This window comes from Typopeltis vanoorti, chromosome 2, assembly GCF_054136105.1.
Source record: "Typopeltis vanoorti isolate ZY-2024b chromosome 2, IOZ_Tvanoo_1.0, whole genome shotgun sequence".
NCBI classification, from domain to species: Eukaryota; Metazoa; Arthropoda; class Arachnida; order Uropygi; family Thelyphonidae; genus Typopeltis; species Typopeltis vanoorti.
Genome location: NC_143550.1, coordinates 96,742,027 through 96,755,569, shown reverse-complemented (window position 1 = coordinate 96,755,569; position 13,543 = coordinate 96,742,027). Strand labels below are relative to the sequence as shown.

The 13,543-nt window shown below is 36.2% G+C and overlaps 1 protein-coding gene across 1 annotated transcript in view; it reads left to right on the top strand.

Annotated features, from left to right (window-relative positions):
- brp (ELKS/RAB6-interacting/CAST family member bruchpilot) overlaps nt 1-13,543 on the top strand; it is a 430,961-nt gene that overhangs the window by 315,368 nt on the left and 102,050 nt on the right. Inside the window, exon 7 of the mRNA XM_090402027.1 lies at nt 4,085-7,522. Within this exon, the coding sequence (XP_090258153.1) occupies nt 4,085-7,522 (3,438 nt within the window). The remainder of the gene's footprint in view (nt 1-4,084; nt 7,523-13,543) is intronic.

The window sequence follows — 13,543 nt, the reverse complement described above, 5'->3', positions numbered from 1 at the left end:
GTCATAGAGACGCGTGGAAATAAACGAGCGCGTGTGAAGAGAGCGTTTGTAGAGGAGAAGAGAAAATAGATACGTAGTAGTAAGTAGGGAGTCGGAACGGAACTTTGGAACTATAAGGTAGCAAGGAAGTAAACTAAAGAAGTAGAAGTAATTAAAAGATTCCTAAGGATAGGAGTTGAGTAGATATTTTTTTTATAAGTGAATCTTATAGTTGGCTGAAAGCAAAATCAGCCGTAGTAATAAAAGAAAATTATTGCCGTAATCGGATAATTAGAGAACTGGACATTCAACGAAGAATTCTGAATAAATCCAGTCAGTCTACAATTACGACTTATTTCTATACTACGAAAAAAGGAATTGTACGGAGTTAAACTAGTTGATGAATGAAAAATAAGAATAATTAATGTACCTTATAGTTGTTATCTGGAGTTTTTGAAGCGCGATTAGTAATGTTTTAGTTATTTAGTGTCTCGCAAGTGTGATAAATACAATTTGAAAGTGTGCTCACAAAATATTGGAAGTACTGAAGATTATTTCTGGTAAGGACAGTCATATTAGTTTATTTCAGTGTATGCAGATTTAAGTATTAGTTCCGTTGCGCTGTTTCTAACATTAACTGTAGCTTACCATCGAGGCTGAGAGTTGAAAATATAGACATTGAAGTGATATCTACCGTGGTTAGTGCCTGTTATGAGTTAATCGTAGAGTATAGCTGAGAGATACATGGAAACTGAATAAATAAGAAATTCTATTGTAATAATTTGAGTAAAGAAACTTGGTGATTCTGAAACTGTGAATTTGTATGTGAAAGTTTGGAAGATTGGATTAATATGAATGACTTGACTTGATATGCTAACTTGACTTGTTTGTCATATTTAGAAGTGGAATTTATGTAATTGTTATATAACCATATATTAAATGTTTTGTTTGTTAATTTACTTATTGTGTTTGCCTGAAATTCTTTTTACTGCACCATTCACAAAAATTCGAATCTTGCGGGAATCCCAAGTGGAAAATAAAATACCTCGGCCAGAATGAATGAGGAGACTGCTAACTAACTATGAATTGATCCTGCTATTTTATATAGACTAATCTAAGGATAGAGTGGCGCAGTATAATAGAAATTTCTCTACCCTTAGATCAGTGATTAATTTGCAACTAATTTTCCTTTATTTTATGAAAGTGACTTTTAGCAAGATGGCGGATTTGAACGTCAAGAGAACACGTCACGACACATCATCTTTATTTGGTAATGCATTTCTTCACAACTAGCAACCAATCCACTTGATTTATAACAAATTCCAACTATGTATTAGATCTTGTTAAAATCCTGCCTACAACAGATTTCTTTAAATTCAGTGCAATCATAGGTATCAACTCTATCTGTATTCAAATCATCCAATATCATTAAGGATTAATCTGGTCACCTATTCTTGTGACCAAATTAATCTCATGTTGCATATTTATAGTCTGTCATGTCATTGTGAATGGAAACTATATGGCCATTTCATTTGCATTTTGAAAGATATTCCTTTTTTCAGGGAAGTTGGTTAATGTTGTGTGAGTATATGTCAGATCTTGTTAGAATCCTCTTTACACCAAATAGCTTCAGATTCACTGCCGCATGGAAAACTCCTGCTAGTATTGCAGTCATAGGTGTCATTTCTAACTGGATTCAAATCATTCGAACACCCACTCCTCTCCTATTCTGGAGACCAGATTAATGTCATGTTGCATATTTGTGTAATCTGTTGTGTAATTGTCAGTGGATACTATGGCCATCTTATTTGCATATAGAAAGATATCACTGATTAAGGGAAGTTGGTTAATGTTGTGCCTGCATGTGTCAAACAGAATTGGAGAAAGAACAGCTCCTTGTGGTACTCTTGTGTTTCTCCTTGTGGTAACTCTTTCCTATGCACTGATCATATATATATAGATATGAGTATGATGTGCTTTCTGCTTTTCACATATGCTTTGAAACACAAGAGTACATGTCCTCCAATTCTAATATGTGATAATTTGTTCATCAAGGTTTTATGTGTTGTGTGTCAGTCACTTTTTGATAGGTCAATAAAAACAACTTATACTATTCTGTTTTTTTTTTTGATGAAAATTTTTCCACTTGGTTATATTATAAATTAAAGATACCAAGAATTATAAACTTGGTTTAATCCTTTATTGAAGTGTAAGCAAATAAAGTTTGAGCCTGAAGTATTTTCAGAACTGGAGCAACTCATGGTAAAGGTGGTATGACTTCATATCACTTGCCTTAGTATTCCATAATGCAAAGCACATCTCCTTGCAGACATGTATAATGCTATGCATTAAGGGAAGGGTCACTACCCAGACCTGTCATTGCCCCTAGTGGCAGGCTCACCCCACCACCAAGCAGAACCATAATCTCTGTGGTAGCCCCACTCAGAGACAAGCAAAACCCTACCCCCAAGCAGAGCTGCTCATCAGTGGCGAATTCTCCATGCTTGCTATTACTGCTGTGCAAGCTCATTAATTGAGAAAGAATATTTATTAATAAATGCATGTATTCGTAAGCATTCCATTTAGGCTTTTATTTTGTAGACAGGAGACGTCTTAAGCTTGCGTGGCAATAATTGAGCTTTGCATTGTGTATCGAAGGCCGATGCTTGCTCGTCTAGTCAAAGCTATCTTGGCCTGCTTGGTTGTAGGAGCTTCCAAGTCCTCGCTTCAGCACTGTGATTTCATGGGCATGCATGGCCATTTCCGCTCCCTTCACATAGTCTTAAACATAAGGCCATATGCAGTCAAAGTAGCTCTAGCCAGTGAGCTTCAGCCAGCCTTTACAAGTGTGCATGTTGCTTGGGAAAATTAAGTTACAACCAACTTTTTATGATGATGTTCATAAAAGATTGACCAGTTCATAAAGAAGAACCGTAGGGTAGAATTTGTATTCAAGTAGCTAAATTGAAAAAGATAGAATATCATTTGTAAAATAAATGTTGTATTTGCATGATTAAATGTACATAAATTTCTAAATATATAGTTTTAAATGGTCAGTAATTCATTATTCCGCTAATCAGGCTTCAATCACACCTCTCACGTCCTGAATGATAACAAGAGCAAGCGTGAATTTCAAGACCAGCATTAGCCCCTGCTGCTCATATCTCAGGGAAAGGACCGTACCCTTCTGCGCAAAGCACATCCGTGAGAACCAGACCCAGAAACAGCAATAGCTTTGCCTCAGTTAAAACTTCATTAGCTACAGCCTTGCCACAACCACTTCCACACAAAAGCACTTCACGGGAAGCCAGATCCAGAGGTGATACCAAAGTTGAAGTAATGCAGAAGTCATATTTTTCTTATACGAGTTGCCAAAAGATGTCACACTTTATTATTAAAATACTCTGGATTAGAGATAGATAATTCTTGAAAGTTTTTTCCACTTGGTAATACTATAAATTACCAGCATCCAAGTGTAAGCAAACAAAGTTTGTGCCTGAAGTATTTTCAGGACTGGGGCAACTTGTGGTAAAGGTGGTATGACTTCACATCACTTGCCTTAGTATCCCATAATGCAAAGCACATCTCCTTGCAGACATGTATAATGCTATGCATTAAGGGAAGGTTCACTACCCAGACTGCTTGTGACCTTTATTGACTTCGAATGAATTTCTTTTGGCGTTAAACCTTCTTTTACAAAGAATTTTATAACCGCACGATACTCACTTTTATCCATTTCAAGGGATACAGACAACACTTTGGCTTCCAACAATTGTATAAAACAAACTACTTGATAGAATGACTTGCAATTTCACATCGATGCTTATGACAGATGTACCAACTTAGAAAAAAAAAAACTTGCTGATAGTGTTGCCATCTATGGTCGAGGTATTTCGTATCAACATGCCATTATATTACTTTTAATGCTGTAGATTGGAATATGCCTAATTTTAATTATTTTATTTTAATTATTATATGCCTAATTATTTTAATTTTTCAATAAAAAAATAAATATTGCAAAATGTACATTTAAAAATGATAAACAAGACTGAAAATTTAATAAAAATTAAAAACAACTCATGTTATTCTTAATATTCTGTTTCAGATTGAAAACTTAGAAGACCTCTTAAAAGAGAAAGATAACCAAGTTGATATGGCACGAGCTCGCCTTACAGCTATGCAGGCTCATCACTCTTCTTCTGAAGGTGCACTTTCCAGCTTGGAGGAGGCAATTACTGATAAGGATAAGCAAATTTTACAGTTACGAGAGCAGAGAGACAGAGCTGAACAAGAAAGGAATGAAGAACGAGAGCTACATGAACGAGAAATTGCTGAATACAAAATGAAAATGCATGCATTAGAAAGTGAAATGGAAAAGTTGCAAGTAAGATTAGAAAAAGCTGCTGCAGAAAAGGATCGTGTTGAAGTGAAATTAGAAAATTCTCAGTCAGAATTAGGCCAAGCAAGAGCTGAATTAGATAAAATACAAAGTGAAATGAACAAATTTCAGGGAGAATGGGAAAGGACTAAAAATGAAAATTCATGGCTTGCCATGGAAAATGAACGGCTTCGTGAACAAACAGAAAGATTAAAAGCTGATTTGGAACGATCACAGACATCTTATGGTAAATCACAATTTTTCCAGTCAGAAGAAACAGAAAGGCTACAAGAAAAACTTGAAAAAGTCCAATCAGAATTGAGAAGGGCACAAGCAGAACTAAGAATGAATCAAGCAGAACAAGATAGAGCTCGTGGAGAGGTGGAACAGCTTCAGGAAAAAGTAGAGCGTTCACAAGGAGAAATATATCGGCTAAAAGCCAAGTTAGAAAATGCACAAGTAGAAAAAGAGAGTTTACAAGAAGAATATGATCGTGTACAAGCAGCAGTTGCACGCTCTCACTCTGAACGAGATGCAGCTCTGACAGAAGCAGAGAAATTGAGGAGTGAATTGGAGCGTGTGCAAGCAACTCTGAGCAAAGCTCAGCTACAGCATGATAAAACACAGGCTTCCCTAGATAAAGCTCAGCTTGATGCTGATCGCATTCAAGAGAAATTGGATAAGGCAAATGCTGAAATAAGGAGATTGCAGTCAGAACGAGAAAGAGCACAGTGTGAGGTAGAAAGCCTGCAGATGCAATTAAACCAGCTACAGACCCAATCTCAAAGATTGCAGAAAGATAAAGAATCATTCCAACAAGATGCAGATAAAATGAGAGAAAAGTATGAGCGGTCACAAACTCAGCTCTCACGACTTCAGAAAGAAAAAGATGTCTTCCATAATGAAGTAGAGAAGCTACAAGAAAGAGTTGATCTTCTTCAAGCACAGCTCAATAAAGTTCAGAAGGACAAGGAAAATGCACAAGCAGAATTTGAAGTGGTTAGAGACAGGCTAGAAAAAACTCATAATCAGCTGGAAAAGTATCATGTTGATTATGATACCTCTCAAGCTGAACTTAGAGTTCTTAGAGAGAAACAGGAAAAATTACAGCAGCAAGTTCAGAAAGCACAAGAGGATCGAGAAATATCCAGAGTAGAATATGAAAAACTTCTTGAAAAGCTTGATCGATCACAAGGCGAAATGTATAAACTTCAATCTAGATTAGATCAATCTCAAGCAGAAGTGGACAGGTTAACTTTAGAATTAGAAAAGAACCAAATTATAGCAAATAAAACAAAAGATGAACAAAGGAAATCTCAGGAAGAATTTGATGGTCTGAAAGACCTTTATGCAAGAACATATTCCCAACTCACGAAAACAAAAGAAGGAGACGAGAAGATGAGGGTTGACTTAGATCGTTGCCAAATGGAACTGGAAGTTATACGTGATCGATATGAGAAATCGCAGGTAGAATTAAGAAGAATACAATCAGAAAGGGATAAACTTCAAGCAGATGTAGATCATATGTCTATAGAATTAGATCGGATACAAACACAGGTGGGTAAAACTCAGACAAGCCATGAAAAATCACAAGAAGAATTGGCTCGTCTTCAGGTAGAACTTGAAAAAGTTTATGAAAAACTGGACAGATCTCAGTCAGAATTGCGAAGAACTCAGAACGAAAAAGATAGAATTCAGTCAGAAAAAGAAAATGTTCAATTAGAGCTAGAAAGATATCAAGCTCAGATGTCAAAATATCACAATGTGCAAGAAAAATCACAAATTGAATTTGAACGGATACGTATTGATATGGAAAAGGTTAAGGATAAATATGAAAAGTCTCAAGCCGATTTAGAAAAGTCCAACCATCAGAAAGATATAATGGGCAGTGAAATAAATAAATTACAGTCTGAGCTGGACAGATTGAGGAGTGACAAAGGTGTAACAATACAGGAAAGAGAGAAGCACAGTGCTGAAATTGAAAGACTGCATATTGAAATTGAAAAAGTGAAGGATAAATATGAAACAGCAGTGTCAGAATTACAGAGACTGCAAGAGGAAAAAGTAAAACAGCAAGTTGAAGTTGAAGGTCTAAAGAAAGAAGTGGAAATATCACATGGGAAAATTGAAAAAATAGTTATTGCTGATGAACGACCAAAACATGAAGTTGAACGAGAATTGAAGGATATAGAAAGAATGCGAGATCGACTAGAGCGAGTTCAGGTCGAGTTATTAAAAACACGAGATGAACGTGATGCATTACAAAATGAAGTGCAGTCAGTTCAGTCTGCTTTAAATCAAGCACAGAATCAATTAGACAATGTGAAACAATCCCAAACAGATTTACAATGGGCAGATAGTGAAGTGGCACGTTTAAAACAACTTCTAAGCAAATCAGAAAAAGAACTGCAACAGAGTATAGCAGAAAATGGACGTCTTCAATTGGAAGTAGATAGATTGAAACAAACTATGGAAAATGCTGAAACGTATGTTAGTCATTATAGAGAGAATCAAGAAAAATTTAAAGGTGAATATGACAAAATGCTAACAGAAATATCAAAACTGCAGGAAAAATTGGACAGATCACAAGCTGAACTTCACAGAACACTGGAAGAACGAGATTTAATGCAAAGCGAGGTCCAGGAATATCAGGCTGAACTCGAACGTATACAGATGTCTCAGGGAAAAGCTCAGGAGGTTCACCAGATGTCCAGAAGTGAAATAGAAAGATCGCAGCAAGAAATTCAACATTTACAAAAAGAGTTGCAGAAAATGGAGCAACAACTGCAAAAGACTCTAGGTGAAAACAAACATCTACGCACAGAATTAGAACAGTCCTTGGATGCTCTGGCAACCTTACATAAACAATTAGAAGATGCTAATATAGAATTAAATAGAACCAAAGAACAGAATAAACAGTTCAAAGCAGAGCAAAGCAGATCACAAAAGATGACAGGAAAGATTTCACAAAGTGAAAAAGAAATTGAAAAACTTAGAGCAGAATTAGAGAAGCAAAAAACTGAGACACAGAAAATGACTCAAGAGGCCCATCAGTTAAGAAAACAGTTAGAGAAAGCGCAAGATGAAGTAAAAGGTTTTGCTGTTGAACGAGAAAGATTCCAAGGACAACTTGAAATGTTAGTTCAAGAACTGGAACGAAAAGAGGTTAGATTGTTTTGTTTTGTAATGGCCTAAAAGCTTAAAAAGTATAATAAGATATTATGTTCATTATTGCAATATTTCTAATGGTGTCAAACAACACTGAGAATCAAAATCTACCCTTCCAATTTTTATGTCACTCACATGCATAAAAAGTTGTAAATTTCTAACACGTTTAATACTGTGATGTATGCTAAGGTTAAAGAATTTGAAAAGCCTACTCTAGAGAAAGAGAGAGAGAGAGAGAGAGAGAGACTAAACTGGGAACTCAGTTAGAGAAACTGAGTTCCCAGTTTAGATGATGCCTCAGGCATCAAATAAGAAAGTTAGATGTCTCGCTTGCAGTATGTCATGTACCATCTAAAGATCTAAATCCACAAAATTCGTGGATATTCACAAATATCCATGCAATCTAATCCTGTAACTTATGTTAGAAAACAGAGATACTATCTACATGGCCAACTACACCATTCCTTTTTAATCGTGTACTAAATATATTCAGTGTATTTACTTCCACTATAATCAAAATTCCCTCTTCATGTAACAATGGAATTTTAATGTAATGCCCTTTCTCAGTGGTTTTATTGTTTAGTTTTTCCATGGATAACTTCAGTCTCCTGCTTCCAATGGCAATTGGACATCACTTTTTGCAAGTAAGTTGCAATACTTCACAAGATATTATATTCTTGTTTTAATACTTATTTTTATGTGTTATGTCCAAGCACGATATTCTTTGTTCATGCTTGAGTAAAATAAGAATATAATTCTAGTCAAGTATAAAAGCAAATAAATAAATAAATGGATAATAATTTAAAAAAAAAAAAGAAAAAAGAAGCATTCTTAAATATTATGAGCTATGAAGGCTCACTTGTATGCTAGAAACCACAGCTCTTAAGAGAGTTCCAAGGAGTAATATTATGGACTTAAAAACAGGTGACATCAATGGCAGAATCATATTAAATATGAAGATAATGGAAAAATATAAGATATTGCCTCCGTAGCGCAATTGGAAGAACGATGGTACATTGTGCCCTTCGATTGGAAAAGGCCTGAGTTCGATTCCCGTCATGACAGGAGGAATCTTTATATGGACTTTTTCAATTGAAGGTGAGTTAGCCAATCTCATACAGAAGTAGCAGGGTTTTTTGAAACTCAGGTTTTTCATCCCGCATACAGACAAATTGGCCCATCAGAACACATGCAATTTTCAGACAAAAAATACTTGTGGTGGTTATGGGCGGTAGATGGCACTGATTTAGTTGATTGGTAGTAGCGGAGATGGAGAGTTGTACAGTGGGTATCCTCCTGCGATGAGTCATCGGACTCCTTGGGGGTGTCACAAATAATTATAATAATGAAAGAATATTAAGTTTCCATTATTAGCATTCAGCAATATGTGAACAGAACTAATTGTAGGTGGCATTTACTTCAACAGTATGGCAATAGATAAGTTAACAAAATACATGTCTGATGCTAGATAGTAAGAAAAAGTAATAAGGCAAACCAAGATCCAGGCAGATTGATGTAGAAAAGACTTGATTCAAATACATTTTCGGATGCATTTGGATGGATAGTCTCATGTGAAGGTAGTAGAGCTTCACTCTTGGAAGTATGGGATTTTCATTCACACACAGTTAACAGTCACAATAAATTTGAAGGTAGTAGAGTTTCACTCTTGGAAATATGGGATTTTCATTCACACACAGTTAACAGTCACAATAAATTTGCCTTATAGCCTTAATTGCTTAGGCCATAAATCAAAACTAACTTAGCCTAGTCTGTATGCCACGGGTGATTTCTAAATTGTCTCTCAGATCCATAAGTTTAAACATGTTTTAAACACCATCTTACATCCTGTTAGTTTGGTGTTTTGGCTAATTTCTCTCTTATTCAAAAACATTGATTCATTTGACTCTCTACTATATCAGCTTTTCTTATTCAGTTATCTATTTTCATGCTTAGTTTGCATTTTCAGTAAAAACTGTGCCAAGTTACTGAAATGTTTTACTTATTCTGTAAGTTCACCATTGAAAATGAAGTTGATGCCTTCAATGTTCCTGCCTATTTTCACATCAGATTGATTACAGTAGTTAAACAGTTTATTTACATAATTGATACACAGTCAAAACAAGATATCATTTAAACAACAATTTGACTGGTGATACAGAACAATTCAGATTCTACCAAAGAATCTAAGAATAGCCTGTCAGGTAGCATCATAAAATATGGACTGTTCCAAGTAATGCTGTTTTTTGTAGATCATATGGGATCACTTCGTTGATGTTTAATTGCTGTAAATAGTTAAATAAAACAGTTTATTATTATTATTACATGACACCTCCAAGAACTCATTGAGGGAGAGCACCTTCTCTACAACTCTCCATCTACACAAATGCCATCTACTTACTACTACCATTATCACCTACACCAATGCCATCTACTGCCCACCACCACTAGCATATTTTGTCTGTAAATTGCATGTGTTCACAAGGCTGTTTTGTCGATATGCAGGATGAAAAACCTGACTTTCTGGGAAAAAAAATCCTGCTCGGTTCGATTTTTTCTCCCAGAAAGGGAGAAAAAATCAAACTTAGTCCTTTTCAAATCGAAGGACACAATGTATTGTCATTCTTCCAATAGCTTACAGAGATGCAGTGGATATATTTCAGAATATAATAACACCTGCATGAACTGAAGATCTATTTTTAATATCTCTAATTTTCATATCATGTTTAATGCTAGTTTCATTTGTAATGTAATTCACATGGACGAAGAGTAACAGCAGAAATAATATGCATGCTTGTCTTACGGCTGATAGTGCATCACATTATCTTCCTATATATCATTCAGTTCTAACTAATGGTGTACATAGTCATCATCAGGATTTTCTGTCCACTGCTGGATGAAGACCTCCCACAAAGTTCTCCATTCATTCCTATCTCGAGCCTTTCTATGCCACTGAGGTCCTGCCATCTCTTTAATCTTATCCTCCTGCCATCTCTTTAATCTTATCCTCCCACCATCTCTATGATCTTCCTGTAGCTTTCTTTCCATCTCTAGGATTCCATTCTGATATCAACTTTTTCAATTTTTGAGTGTTACTTCTTGCAATATTATTATTATTATTATTATTACATGACACCTCCAAGGAGTCCAATGACTCATCAAGGGAGGGCACTTACTCTACAACTCTCTGCCTCCACCACTCAATTCACCAACCAACTACAATTATCATCTAACAACAATGCCATCTACTGCCCACCATCACCACCACTAATATTTTCACAGACAATAGCAAACATTTGTGCCCATGGCAGTATTCAAACCCACAGCCTTTTGGCTGGAGAGCGGATACGCTAACCACTCAGCCAACCAGGCCGAGTGAGTAACAGCAGAAATAATATGCATGCTTGTCTTACACCTGATAGACCACCACTAGTATTTTCACAGACAATCACAAACATCTATGCACATGGTGGGATTCAAACTTGCAGCCTTTTGGCTGGAGAGTGAATATGCTAACCACTCGGCCAATCAGGCCGACTGAATAACAGCAGAAATAATATGCATGCTTGTCTTACACCTGATAGTGACCTGCTGATTGCCATTTTAATGGCTGTTATAATGTCGCTCACCCTAGTCTCTGAGCCAAGTATTGCACTTTCTATCCAGAAGGGCAATACTGAGTAATGATCTTTCCATTTTTATCTGGATAATCCTCGACTTGTTGGTCAATTTTTTTGTCTCCATGTTTCACTTCCTTACTTCATGACCAGAAGTATACAACTGTTGAATATTTTTCTTTTAAGACAGATTGGTATGTTTCCTTTGAGTGCTTCACTGTGTTTTCCAAAGACTATCCAACTAAGCTGAATTCTAATGTACAATTTCTTCTTTACAGTCACCCTCTGCTGTGATCTTTTGTTCTAGGTAAACATAGGAGGTTACTGTATCAATTTCCTCGTGTTCCATTTGTACAAGTTTTTGGTAATGTATTTATTATACATTAATAGAAAACAGAAAGATTACCTAAACAAGCCATTAGGGAAAAAAAAAGAAAATCAGGACGTCCTCTTAAACGATTCAACGATGACTTTTAAGGCCAGAACAGGCCATGCTAGGCCTAAATCCTTGATACACATGATGATGATGATTTATTATACATTATTTTTGTTCTGTCTTTGTTTATGTTTAATCCTTTCTTTTGACTTTCTGCATTCATTTCAGTGATCATTTGTTGAAGTTCTTCTGCAGAGTTTCCTCAAAGAACAATATCATCAGCAAATTGTGTACAACTTAAGTATAGGATATTATTATTATTATTATTATTATAATACAGTATCTCCATGAAGCCTGAAGACTAATCGTGGGAGATCCACACTAACATTTATTTACACAAAACCTATCACACCTCTGCTTAAGTTCATTCAGCATCAGGGCACTCCTTGTCAATTCTGGCAATCCATTCTGCTCATCATAGAAATAATCTAGTCTGCATATCCTTACTCACCACACTCTTACACAACTTCCACAGACGACCCAAGTTCTCCACTATTTGTCAGGCATTGAAAACTTTCTGCACCAATTTTATAAAAAATCCTTTAATATCTTATAAGTTTCTATCATGTCCCCTCTTTTCTGCCTATCAACTAAACTTTGTAACCACCATGCCTTCAATCTATCCTCATAGGGAGCATTCCACAGAACTTTCACAAACTTGGTTACTCATCTCTGAATCCTCTCTACCACCTCCTCATCTCCAAAAAACCCAGGTAATCAAATCTATGCACAGTTGTCAAGACAGATGAATTATAGCAGTATAATAACTTACCTAACTTTTCCAACTTACTTAAGATAATAACTTACCCATATTTATTGTTAGCATGTTTTTCAACATTTAAGTAACCCTTTGAGCTATTTTACTAACATTTGCTATATGTCCTCTGAACTTCATATCTCTGTTCATCATTATCCCCATGTAGCTAGCCTCATCAAAATCCTGCAATCCAGTACCACCAATGTGATACACAGTATGTAACCATTTAAACCTAGAGTGCATAACCTTACATTTTGCAACATTAAATTAACAATCATTATCCTTCATTACAATGCTAACTTATTTAAATCATCCTACAGGATATCTAAAAGGTGATCAAAATTAAAATATCCATGTTTAACCCAGCATTAGTAAGGTGGGGGTGTCACAGACCCCAAAGATATAGAAAGAAATAACTGTGACACCACCACCACCTTACTAATGCTGGGTTAAGGCCTTGTGGAATGCCATCAAGTGATCCAAATACTAAAAAACATGAATACATTGTACATCACATAGAAGCGATATCTGAGAAAAAAAAAGGTAGTTACAAATTTCACCACCAGGGTCATTGTAAACACCAGGTGCATGGAATTTGCATATCATGCAACTTGGCAGGTGCCATCAGGGTTTAAAAAGATGGATATGGGATTTTTTTCTTTATTCTGGTTCTTAATACCATCCACAGTGATGGCACTAGCCTTGCTCCAATGTGCTTTGCTCGCCTAAACAACTGCAATTTATTTATTTATTCGTATGGAGTTTCCTCCCCCCATCCCTATTGGGGTAAGTTGAGCCCCCTCATGGGGGAGTAGATATTTATGGCTGTAGATCCATGTGTGTTCACGGGGCCGGGTTGTCTGCTTACGGGATGAAAAACACTAGATAAACTGGCGGAAAGAAACCTACTGCCCGCACCCAAGACCGGCTAACTTGGCTATGGCTGAGGAAGATCCTCAAATTCCTCACATCTTTGACGAGAATCGAACCTGGGACACTCCTTCCCCAGTCATATGGTTGCGAAGCGCACAGCCACTAGGCTAACCGTGCGAACAACAACTGCAATGCTGTTGCGGCATTCTGCGAATTTTGTCAGCTGAAGAAATGTCACCGAAGTCCACTATCTCCATGTGCTCTGTGACTAATGATTAGTCATTTAGAAGGAATGGGATCATTGAAAGTTTGACCTGGCAGAAATTGCAAACCAATCA